At 45.7% G+C, this 12,906-nt stretch overlaps 1 protein-coding gene across 10 annotated transcripts in view; it reads right to left on the reverse strand.

The window, feature by feature from the left end:
• Positions 1-12,906, reverse strand: part of CADPS (calcium dependent secretion activator) — a 203,784-nt gene that overhangs the window by 77,628 nt on the left and 113,250 nt on the right. For all 10 annotated transcript variants that reach the window (XM_058813144.1, XM_058813143.1, XM_058813147.1 and 7 more), the window contains exons 12-13: positions 8,462-8,598; positions 3,182-3,369 (exon numbers count right to left, since the gene is read on the reverse strand). In XM_058813144.1, coding sequence (XP_058669127.1) covers positions 3,182-3,369; positions 8,462-8,598 — 325 coding nt within the window. The remainder of the gene's footprint in view (positions 1-3,181; positions 3,370-8,461; positions 8,599-12,906) is intronic.

The following is a 12,906-nucleotide window of genomic DNA, read 5'->3' on the forward strand; positions in this document are numbered from 1 at the left end:
ACTCTGACATGTAAGCCAACAGGGCTCCAAACTGTTCACAAAACCCCATTCTGACCACTTCACCTGCTGCAGCCGCAGGGCCAGCCCCAAGCTGGGGCTGCATTTCCAGCAGCAGCCTTCCTGCTCCCGTCCTGGCTGCGCGCGGCCGCGCTGCCGAGGCGGGGGCCGGCCGGGCGAGGAGGCATCATCCCCACACTGACACCTGTCATCCTGTCAGCCTTGACCTTCAGGCTGTCCTCAGCATCCACAGCCTGCCTGCACTTCCCGCTGACTGCGAGCGACTGTTGTCTCGCTGCCTGACCTTATGCAAACACGATACAAACAGACAGCCCACCTCAGCTCCATCACTGTCTGCTGCTAATACAGGAGATTGATAGCCACATGAAATTATCTCCCTGCTCGACCTTCATTACTGGGTGGCATATTCTGTCTGACAGCCAACTTCACCTGGGGAAAGCTAAACCACCCATTCAGGGGTGTTTACTGTCTAAAAGTGAAGGAACTCTTCTTTATGAAGAAAATCAACACTTTTTCAGATTTGATGGAAAAAGAAGCCTTTGTTAAACACAAAAACGTCTTGTAACTCAGTCTTTCCCAGACCACTGTGCATCCCAACAACAATGCAATACATGGCCACTCCAAGATGTTCTCTTGGGTGCTGTGCTGGGTCCTGGGGCAGATCTGCCACCTTGACAACTTTTACATGGAAAGTTTCAGCTCTGCCATGAGCTGTAAGTTTCCTGGGGAGAGCAGGGCCAGTCATAAGGCAATGAGCAATGTATGGACGCAGCAGGTGGGTGGGAGGGAGGGAGGGACACAGCTAAAGTGAGCATGGCTTTACACACATCACAACTGCCAGTAAGGACTGCCTGGTTAATACTGGCTTTCCATCGCTCTCTGCCAGCCAGCTCGCAAATGCATGATGCATGTGGCCTCAACAGCTCTCTGAAAAGAAATCATGACTCTTCCACTCAGATATTCAGATTGCTTAGAGTAGACACAGAGATAAGCAGTCGCGTTTTCCTCCGAGACCTCCTGTGGTCCCTTTCTGTGACCTTCTGGTACCAAAAGCCAGACGCTGCACCCCGCAGACTCCATAGCAAACTGTTGGGTGTTAAACAGAGCCTGCCCTTGGTGGGAACGCGCAATGCTGCAGCCTTGCAGCTCCCACACAGAGCCTCCCGCAATCCCCAGGCAACAGAGAGACAGCACAGACCAAGAAGGAACATGAACCTTCAGCTTTCGGATGTGAAGTCAACTAAAGACAACTAAGTCACAGCAAGACACCTCATTCCTTTCTTGGAATATTTTAAATGAGTGATTGGAACAGCCCATCCATGGCCAAATTGTCCCTCTCACAGTGCCCAACAGGTCCTCATACAGTGCAGCAGCCACACACAGCCCTGGACAGCTGAACAGCATGGGACTGGCTTGAGAGCACGACATTTTCCTGAGTCCAAAACTCTCCAGCCTCATGGAGAGGGAATGGGAGGTTGTGACCTTGGTCCATACCATTAGATACCTCCTGCCACCAACCCTGATGAAGAGGAAGCTTCAGCCCTGGCTGTGCTGGACCCTGTGCAGAGGTACATGGGGTAGCTGTGATGAGCATCCCACCTCCTCTCTGTTATGGGCCAGATGGGCTTTGAGCCAAGTCCTGTTCCCAAACCAGCTGTCTGCTGAGTCCTGCCTAGGACAAAGGGCAATAGGGCAGCCACTTTTACTGGCTGGTGCCATCCCCTAAACACCATGTGAGCCATCTTCTAAACACACACCTAAAAACCTCAGTCTCTGATCCCCTGTGGGACTTGGGTGCCCAAATGCTATCCAGCTCCCAGGAGAGCATGAGACCCAAATGCTGGAGTCAGATCTCCCTGAGCCATGGGGGTGCAGCTGCCCAGTGTGCTCAGTGATTGAGAAGCCCTCTGCAACACACTCCTGTGCACTGCACACTTTCGCTTACCTTTTCGGCTCTGGATTCGGCTGGGTTTTGGGCTCCTTCTTTTTTTTGGACTCCTTTTTGGAATCCTTTTTTGTCTCCGTTTCAGCGGCAGAGGCTTTGCCCCCCTCACCGTCTGCACTTGGCTGTGACCCACCAAGTAATTCTGCCATGAGTTGGCTTGGGGGAATGATTGAAATGTGGGGGGCAAGGCCGGCAGCAAAAGTGAAAGAAATAAGAAGAAAGAATGAAAAACCTCAAAATAAAACAAAAGGAAATTAAACTGAAAGGAAACAACTGAAATCACATAACAATTGGCAAAGAAAGAACGAATGAGCAACGGAAAGTCAGAACTAAAAAAGAAACTAAGGAAGCAAAACTTGGTTTCCATGACAAGATGTATGAAAGTAACTGCAAAAGCAAGCGACAGCCTTGCAATGTGAAACCTGGGCAATGCATGTCGTAATTCAGGGTGGTATTTACCAGAGGTATATGAAAACACCTAATTATTTCTTAACAATCCTTTCTTCAGCAACATATGTAAGATACAAAGTGATATCGCAAAATATACAACAAACATTAACAGAAAAAAGCAGAAAAAGAAGCTGCAATAGATGCTACAGCTGTCAACAAAATAAACGGAGAGGGGGGAAAAACACAGCTCCAGTTCCTCCCATCAAAGGTTTGTCACATTTGAGAGAAAGGAACTGTCTTCTTCTGAAACTGAAATTGCTTTGTAACAGAGCAAGATAAAATTTCCAGTTATGTCTAAGCAATTTCTGAACTGATGTCACGTGGTCTTTAAATGAGCCACGGGTGCCCAAGGGCTTAAAGCCCTTCTGAGCACTGAAGTTTGATACTGCTGAAAATTTCACTGCTCCAACTTGTCAGATCCTCTCGCACAGCAATTAAATCAGCACAGTGTATCATTTACTTCCATTTATTCAACCCGTGACAGTCACAGGGACTGCAACTGCATCGTGTTCAGAACTGCATCTTAGCAAGTGCCTGGGCAAGTAAGTTAAAAACCTTCATTTCTGGATCCTCTATGTGCATTTTTACTGCTTACATTAAACAAGCAATGAAACAAACAAACAAACCGACTATGCCACTAGAAGTGCTGCTGCCAAACATCCACTGTGAAAACAAATTGGGGACTGTTGTGCATTATCCAAGGAAACCTGTATTTGACAAAGTCATCTCTTGTTGGCAGGGCACTGCTAGCCAAGAAGAATTCCTTACCTGTTGCCATGAACATGTGATGCACAAAAGGCAAAGCTGTAGTGAAGTAAGGTGGGGTCAATCATAGCTCCGTTTTCTGCGCGCTCTAGCAAATCTCTGAGGTAGCAGAGATGTCTGTGACAGCCTCTCACTCCATTACGTGCACAATACTCATCTAGCACAAAGACCTGGCCAGGACTAAACCAGCCCTGTTTAGAAATAAAGAGACTTGATTTTAAATATAAGTTATTAAATACAAAGGCTATCACACTTGGAGGTGTAGTGGTCAACTGTTCTAATAAAAAGAAATACAAACCTAAGGCCACATTAAGGAAAAAGGAGAGAGGTCACTCAAACAATACAGTCTGCACATCATCACTCAAACACAGCATATACTCAGTGCAACTATTAACAAAAACATATTATGCTACCATTAAAGGGAAATGTCATTTAAAATGCTGAAAAGTTAGGCCAGTTCATGTCAGTGCCCAGCAAAAATATACAAAGGAAGAAAAAGACACCTTTAAGAGATGTCAAGGTTTGGTTATTTAAACAGTGTGAAACAGTAGTCTCATTCTGGGGATGGGATTGTACATTTGGCCAGGAGCAGGAAGATTGATCTGGGGGAGGAGGACAGAGGATTGCACTGAAAAATGACTTCTCTTGCATCTGGCAGGTAGGAACGTCCTGCAGATGGAGAAAGGCAATTCTGCAGTATCAGACAGGGACGTTTCCATTGTCCTTATTTCCTTATTGCGTGCTGCTGGCGACATGCTCTGACATCGCCCAGCTCCTTGGCACTGAAACAAGGGGAGCTCAGCTGAAGAGCAGGATTCCTTTACACACCCAGGAAGCTCAGACCATCTCTTTGTATCACCCTGAGGAGCTGGTGACACAAGGCTTGTGGTGCAATGTCCAGACTCCCAAGGAGGACGCCCTTCCCTGCAAGGGGATGGCTCTGGTGAAGGTCCTGGGACAGCTGAAGTGGAGCGTGCCTCTGCCTTCAGGAGAGGGGCTAACGAGAACAGGAATAATCTCATAGACTGCTTTTCAAACACTGCAAAACCGTCAATATTTACATGGAAATTTGGGTGCTAAACAATTGCTAAGACGCAGCTCTGGAATGCATCAAGCTGCAAAATCTTTCATCGTTTAATTGAAAAGTTCCTGCAGCGGGCGGGAGAGTAGTTGAGGCAGAGCACTGCCCCTATAGGCAACTTCTTTGCCACCCCATCTGTTACCCCAAATGCTACATCTTAGAAACAACACTGCTGTGAAAGATTAAAATATATTTTCTACCACTCAGATGACACCAAATCTTTTCTAGATGCCAAAATAGCTGCTTTGAAAAGAGTTGAAGAAATATCAATTAAGAGCTCAAAGACATAGAGAAGGATTTGCTCATCCTTATTGGGCCAACTCCAAAACAGATTGAGAAAAGAATTAAAATAATGAGGGGAAAATGATAGATATAGGGAGTAGCTACAGTGCTGGGATCACTAGAAGTGCACATTTCAAAATGAAGACACAGAACAATGCAGATGGGACAGCCCTCTGGAAGGCTATTTTTTGGGAGGGGTATATTTGCCTTTACCACTTTTGATGGTATTTTTGTCTGCTTTTTGGTTGGTGGTATTATGCTTGATTTTGGCGTTCTTTATGTTGCCTGTTTGTTACATCCTTAGACCATCTCTTGTCTCTTGTTGTGTCTTTGGTGATCAGGCACGGTAAAAATATGGAAATGCCATGATTGCTCTGTTTTTGGATATAGGGGTAGAAGTGCAGTTGAAATTGTTATATTCACCTAGTACAAAGAAAGAACTCATGTCTCCCTATGGGGTGAAATCTTGGCTCTACTGACAGTGATGGGAAGGCTGGCACTGATTTCACTGGAGTCAAGTATCAGAGTCTGAGGCAAAGGAAGCAGAGGCTGAACCCAGCGATCTGGAGCATGCCACATTGCTCCCCTGAGCTGGGGTCTGTGATGTTCTCAGGAGAACAGAAGGGAAGATGGTAAACACCCATAGTTGCTGCCATGGTGCCATGAGGGGAAGCATGAGCAGAGATCAGAGGTTCAGTGATGAGCCCCAGACCTCAGGAGAGCACAGGCAGCAGATCCAGAGCCCCAGGAGGACCAGGAGGTCTTCACTTGCATGGTAGAGGTAGGAAATAAAACACTTGCTGTGGAATGGGGATCCAATGGAGCAAGTAAATGCTGCTCCCCACAGCCCTAGATAAATCCCCAAGGTTTGATGAAAAGCAGTATTCAAAGAGATCCCCAACATCTTCAGGCAGATTCTGGCTCTTGCTGAAGATTTGCTTGGCCCAACAAGCTGGCACCCAGCCAGCCTGGCAAATGCAGCTGCCACACATGGGATGTCTGTCCGCAGTGTAGATAGGTGCAGCTCAGTGTGGCCTCAGATTGTCCCCAATGAGGAAACCTAGAAGGGACAATGGAGAAAGGGCACAGAGCACAGGGAGCTCCACTGACTGTTCAGCAGGCTGAACTGCTCTGATAAGGAGGCACATCCCAGGCACCAGCAGGGAATGCCAGGGGAGCTCTGGAGCTGGGAAAAGCAAGTCTGAATCAGGGCTGGTGACACACAGGCCGGTTGTCTAGAGGCAAATGCAACTTTGGAGAAAACCAGAGTTTGTGAGGGAAATTACACATTTCAGTAGCTGAATTTTCCCATTTATCATAGGAAATCTAAGAGAATTTAATCTTGGTGGCCTGCTTCATGGATCTCTTAACCTGCCTCCTTCACATCATCTCAGGGTGGGTACTCTGAAGACCTTCCTGTGGTACGTGATGTGCTGTATAATACAAATTACACGAATGCTGACACATCATGGGCAATACAGCTCCAGCAGAGAGATGGCTGTGTGAGCTGGATGCTGGCAGTGGGTAGGGAAGTCTTGGGAAGAGTTGGAGGGCAGTTTCAGAAACAACACACACGTCCAAGTGAAAGAATGAAGACCCACGCATGCGTAGGGTCCATACTAAGCTGGAACAGCTAAATACTCTTCTCAGAAGTCCAGGAAATCCTCTGAGTGTGACTGTATTAGCAATTTGTGGATGATGGGCAAGACCCCTGTGCAAGCTCTGTAGAAAGTGTTCTTCCCCCTCCCCAGCACAGAGCTCTCTGCCAGTAAACATCACTTCTGCCATGGCTGGGATGAGTCAGCCAGGCTCTTTGTTTTCCTAGGGATGCCTGGCTCAGCCTGCGACTGGGCTCACAATAGTGTTGTTTAACCTGGTTCCACAGAAAGGAAGCAATGCTGAGTTATCCTCTGTGCCAGGGTTAAGTCTTCCCTGGCACCTCCACGTCCACATTTGAAAACAACAAGAGGTGTGACGAGGCAAAACTCTGTGGGACCTTGCATGGAACGTCCTGTAGGGAGTAAGAATCGCCCAGTGGCACACAGTGGACAGAGCAGGCTTACCACGGGCTCACAGCTCCTCCAGCCAACTCAGCACAGTGCTATCACCAACATTCCAATGGCACAGCAAGAACAGTGGGAGCTCTTTGCAGTTTTTGAGGGCACTCTGTTTTTACACCATCATCAGGACAAAAACATGGCAAAGTAAGTCAAGAAGCACGTGAAACCAAGCATAGGTGAACACAGGCCATTATTCTGTTCCTTACAACACTGCAATGGGTGATTTGAAAGAAGATGGTTAATTGGTGATGCTCCACTCTGAAGAGGATGAGTCTTGGTGCTGAGGGGAGCTCCACCGCTCTGGTAGCTTCTAGCAAGGGCCTAAACATCTCCATAACAAGCAGAAGTGCGGCTGGTGGGTTTCTTGAAGAAAAACATTGTTAATCATTTTCAGTGATGGCCTCTCACCTCTCCATGAGTTCAGTTCAATGGCCACAGCTTTCTCACCAGGCCCAAGACTGCACAGAGACAAACCAGCAGCAAGCCAACCTCTCAGACATGCATGGATGGGGATGGTCTTCCTAGGGTCAGCCATGCGTGGGGAGCAGAAGCTGCATGCCAAAGTCACTGCCTGCCAGAGCAAGGACCTTGATGGAACCAGTGAGGAACCTGCTGCAGGTCTGACAATGCTCCCACCAAGCCTACTTGTACCACTTGGGAATCTGCAGGTAAAGTGCAGCCTTCCCCCACCCATCCTTACCTCAGGGGATGTCCACAACTGTTCCTCCTAGCTCTGCCTCTCCTTAGGAAGGTGACAATTCATTACTGCTAGTGGCATTTACTGGACCTCAGTCCTTCAGAGGAGATTGGCCCTTTGTGTGGTACAAGGAGCAGGGCAGGGAGAGGAGCACCATGGTGGAGGGGGACATGGAGGGCAGATTTGAGACTGACAGCCTCCTTGCCAACTGCTCAGCTGTGTTCCCAGGTTGCTGCTTTTAACAGCAAGGCACTCAGGAGCTGCAGGGACTGCACAGCTGGCAAAGGCTCTTGGCACAGCGTGGTCTTTCTGCTGAAGGAGCCCACCATGACACCCCCGTGCCACCCCGTGCAACAGTGGGAGGGCAGCAGGTCAGAACCTGTCCCATGCCATGTTCAGGACATGTCCTCTGTTTCAGGATGCTCCAGAAAGGATGAATCCTGTTGTTTTCTCAAAAACTAAGAGCCTCTTCATCCTCCTCACTGAAACTGCTAAAAATTAATTGCTCATTGGTTATTTGTTATTTAAGCCCTTATAGGACATAAGAGTCCCCAAGCGCTGCACCCCAGCCAAAGGCTACAAGCTGTCCTGGAACATCTCAGTGCCACTGTCCTACAGTGGGCAAAGAACTGCAACTGCTGCACATGGGAGTACTCAGGATGGGCATGCAACTATTGAGCATGGACAGACTGCAGCAGCACTGCAGTTATCCACACAGTCCCATCTGTTACCTGCTTGGGACCCCTGCTCATAAAGAGACACAAAGCTGGGCCACAGTTATTCCTGGTGGGACTCCATTGACATGGGAGGTGGTACCAGACAGTCATCTTTTCCCTGTTCTTTCATCCAGAAGACTCTGGAAGGCAGTGCAGGAGGCTGCAAAACACTGCTCTCTACTTCACATTCCCACACTGGAGTTTCTCTTTGCAGGAAGAAACATTTTAAACATTGCAAACAGAAATTATAAAGACAGTGCGACTGGAGAAGAACAGCAGTCAGTTCACTGCAGGCAGCCTCTCAAAAGAAAATACCTCTGGGCCAAATTCAAACCTGGTGTAAACAGAAGTCAATCTTCCAGCAACAGGGGGATTAGCCCCCAGTCGCACTAGCTTTGACTTTGCTGCTTGATGTTTATATCACTAGAGACCAAAGAATATACTTGCCAGACAAGAATAGGAATCATTAAGTCTGTGGTCCAAAGTGAGGCGCTGAACCATCTCAAAGAGTGAAGCGTGGTCAAAGTTACAGGGATTGGAAGAGATAAATTCATCCATGCCATGCTTTTGAGCTCTATCTGCATCTGTTCATTTATACATATAGAGAAAGACACCATTTAGAGAGATATAAGACATTTTAGTTGACAAATATAACAGAAAAAAATATACAGTATGAAGCATGAAAGCCAAGTATCTCCTCTTCCCTCCATTGCCATTAAGTTTTCTCTTTGCAGGCTATACAGTACACTTCACTCCCATTGTCAACTTGCATCAGTTATGGACTATATTATTGTATCTAGGCAAAAGATTTTAGAATTAACATCTTGTCAACTGCTCATTATAGTGCATTTATTCTGTACTTAAAACCAGAACACAAACGTATGAATTCACTCTGCATCTTACAATAGGCTATGAGTTAACAGAATTTTGGCTCACATGAGTAAATTAGCTCCTATTTAGATACTTGTGGTTAATTGTAATAGATTCTGCCATTCTAATGAAGTTACAGCTTTTTCCCTCTACATTTACTAGGTTTTCTAGGTATCACACCAGTTACGTTGTTCTTTCTCCAAATGCCAATGTTTGTCTTCCCCACGGCAATTTTTTTTCCTAACAGCAACTTTAAATGCTACCTCACTGAAATAAAAAGATGCTCTTTTAAGCATTGCTAAGAAGTTAAATTGATATGTAGTTTGTTGTCACAGAGGCAGTAACCCGACAGAGCGTCGGAGCTGCCAGTCATCCCGATGGAGAGACTGAATTTCCTCTGCCTAGATTACAAGCTGCCATTTTTGGGTGAATTAACAGCCTCAACGTATTCACACTTCTCTGCTTTGGGTGACGTTTATGGGCACTAACTCCTAGGGGCTAATTAATTAATCTCAACATGGTTAACTAAACTACACCGAATTCAGCAGTTGAAATGAAGCCTCCAAGCCAGCCTGGGTGCGGCCAGCCAGGACCCCGCTGGGAGCAGGTTTTGTTCTAGCAGCCACTGGGGAATTAAAGGACACCTTTCACTTGGTTTTGTCTGTGCTCAGCTTCCTACTATATGGGTTCTTGCCAAATCCTCGACAAAGAAAATAGGATTTAAATCCTTCCCCTGTTTATAGCCTCCTAGGGGAACTGGGTGGCCTTGAAACAATGTGGCTGAAAGGACACAAAAATGCAGTTTTCCGCAGCAGGAGTATATGGTAACTGTATTTGTTTTAAAACAAAATCCCTCTTTACCAGAAAAAAAAACCCAAAAATCCTTAATTAAAAAGAAAAAAAAAAGTTTTAAATGACAGTGAGAATGTTCTTTGATATATGTTTTTCTATTCAATATTTAGCCATGAAGGATGGTATGTCTTTCCAAATACCTCATTTGTGTCAGTGCTCTCACATAGTAATGATCATTGGTAGCAATCTTTACATTTTCTGTATAGTCTGTCGTTATCTATATACAAACTGTATAAATAACATCACTCACTGGAAAGAAATCAGACAAATTGAAACATGTAACATTTCAATTAGCTGCTAGCAATACTTAATTCAGCTGTAGCTGGCAATTTTCCTCACTACAACCACACTGAATAAACACTGATGTTTTTCCTACAGAGGATTAATTTTTGAGGGTCTGCTCCCCTGTATGTGCTGGGGCCCTGCTGACTCCTAACCCAGCCTCTCTCCCAGGACCCAAACCCCTCCCTCTCCCTGCTGTGCATTCAGCACCAGGGCAGAAGCAGCTGCTGATGGTGCTGAGTGAGGTGGCAGCACAAGGGCTGGCTCAGGGGATGGGAACAACCTCCCTGGGGAGCACATCACCTCCATGGCACCTCTGCAGCCTCCCTGGCCATGGGATGTGAAGCCCACCCAGCCCTGTGGCCTGCAGCACAGACTGGCTCCTGTCTGTTTTGACAGCTTTCTGCCCCATTGTCTCTGTCCCTTTGGGCCAAGATGGATTTGATTGCATTCGCTCCCAAAGAGTTCGGCTGTGCTGTTTTCATTCCATCCCCGGTGCCCGGAAAATGTTTTAGCAGCTATTATCAGACTATTTTTAATGGCTTGCTGCTCTGCCCGGCTCCTCGGAGTTGACTGCAAGCTGACAAATTGGCTGGAGGCCTTCATTTGCCAGTTTTGCTCAGAGATTTTATTACTTTTCAATTAGGAGCCCCGATACACTGTCAATCCTCCTGCTCAGCCAACGAGGCTCTGAGAGCCGAGTAAATCAGCTGGAAATTGGAAGAGTCCTCTAGCCCTTTAGCTGGTGAACCTTTTTGAGCATATGTGCTAGAAAGCATGTTTGAAATGAGTATTTTTTATTCCAGACTAATAAGCTTTTTCCCATATTACATTCTCTGAGCAAGGTGGGCACAGAGCAGACCTTCTGCTGGTGGGAACCGACTGAAGTGCCGCTGGCTTCCACAGAGCTGAGGGTCTGGCTGGGCTTTTTACAATCACCCTGCCCAAGGCAGGGGCACAAACACTTCCCTGACAAGCGTGAGAACAGACACAGTGATTAAATGTCCTTCACAACTGGCCATAATCAGGGGCAATTTTACTTTCATTAAACACTTTGAAGCCACATCTTCCGTTGGGTGCCTGCTCGAAAGCTCATTTGCCCCAAATCTCTCCTCATCAGAACAACCACATGAAGAGAGAGACATCAGACATGGCACTGTGTGAGCTCAAGTGACCAGAAAAGCATTATGCACATGACTTCTGCTCAGTCAGTGATTTAAAATGTGGATTTCTGCCATGGGAAGGAGGATGAGCAGCTGCAGCTCTCCCTGCACAGCCCAGCGCCTCAGCTCTTGCATGGCCAAACCATTTTGCACCAGCAGAGATGCAGGGCTGGGTGGGTGCACATCACCCACCCAGGGGACACAGCTGTCACAATGGGAACTGGAGATGTCTGTGGAGAATGGGAATACAAATGTGTATTTCTTTTAATTGGAGTATCAGCTCTGGGCCAGATGCTTAATTGGGCCAAAATTCTTAAAAATAAGGAGCAGGTTAAAGAAGTCAATCCTATACTAAACTCATCTTCCCTTAATTATTCTAAATAAACATCCCATACACTTTGCAATTATTTTTGCATTTGATTTTTCCAATGGGCTCACTTTTAAAAATGAAATTCATTAATCAAATTATACCAAAAACATTAAACTTCGTAGGCAACACAAAAAAGAAAATAACAGCTCTAAATATATTATTACTCTGCTTCAGACAAATATCTGCAATTTACAATAATGCCAACATCTGAAATAAATTTTATGTTTAATCCACCTTCTTTCAAAATGGCCTATACAGTTTGAATGTGACTTTAAAGTACAAAACAAGAATTGCTAATGTTCACACCCAAACTGTACAGCCAATTTTAAAGTACTTTAAATTAATTGTTTCAGTCAAATACAGCTGCTTTTTTGACCCTGCTCTGTTACTCTAGCTAAAAAGGAAGGAGAAACCAAAGAAAGAAAGTTATATGATGCTCCAGTAATTTGCAATCCCTTCCCAAGGTGCCGTGCCAAGCTTGCTGGTGTTTCTTTGTTCGGGGCCCCAGCTGAAATGCTGCTGCAGGCCCACAAAAGTTATCTTACATATTTAGACAAGCTGCACACAACTGCAGCTGAAAGGTGTTCGATGGTGGTCTCAGGAGGGAGGCTGCCAGTGGAGGGACATGGCCAGCACAGGCTCCACAAACCTTTCTTCTGCAAAACTGCAGACTCTGGCCTTTTATAGAACATTTGGTCCCCTGCATTACTGCCTTTTTAAAATACTGCTGGGTTTATTTTGTCCATTTTTATCCAGTTTGCATTTTGTGCTGACTCCATTAACTGGACCCCTGTCATACACACCCTCCCTACATGTGTTTGAAATCAGAATCTTAAAAATCTGCCAGTGTCAGGAACACAAAGATTTCACAGTAACAAGAATCAAGGAAACCAAAGGACTGTCCCACTCTTTGGTTCTCTGAGGGCTGTATTTCTCTTAATCTATCTGTTATTTAAAAAGGAAGAGACAAACCAGTCAAATCTCTCATTCTTTTTTTTTTTTTTTCTTAAATGTATTTCCCTGCTCTCTGCATTTCTTTTGCTCCAGCAATAATTTTGGCAGATTTCGCTTTGAGAGCAGTGAAGTTAATAGCGGGGGACAAGCTCCATAAAAGAATTCTTGTTATAAAAGGCTTTAGGTAGCCATTTTATTGTAAGAATTTCTTACTCCAGTTTGTTTCTTTTCATTAATGAGTGACTTTGTTTTAGTACCAAAGGCAACTGAAATTTACAACACATTTCCCTGTTGCAAGAAAATAAAAATCCACCAAACAAACAAAAACCCAAACAACTGTAAATTAAAAGGTGACTTTGTATCTTACTCATCTGGAAAATGTGTGCTTGTCATATCTGCTT

The sequence above is a fragment of the Ammospiza caudacuta genome, chromosome 12 (assembly GCF_027887145.1).
Source record: "Ammospiza caudacuta isolate bAmmCau1 chromosome 12, bAmmCau1.pri, whole genome shotgun sequence".
In the NCBI taxonomy this organism is placed as follows: Eukaryota; Metazoa; Chordata; class Aves; order Passeriformes; family Passerellidae; genus Ammospiza; species Ammospiza caudacuta.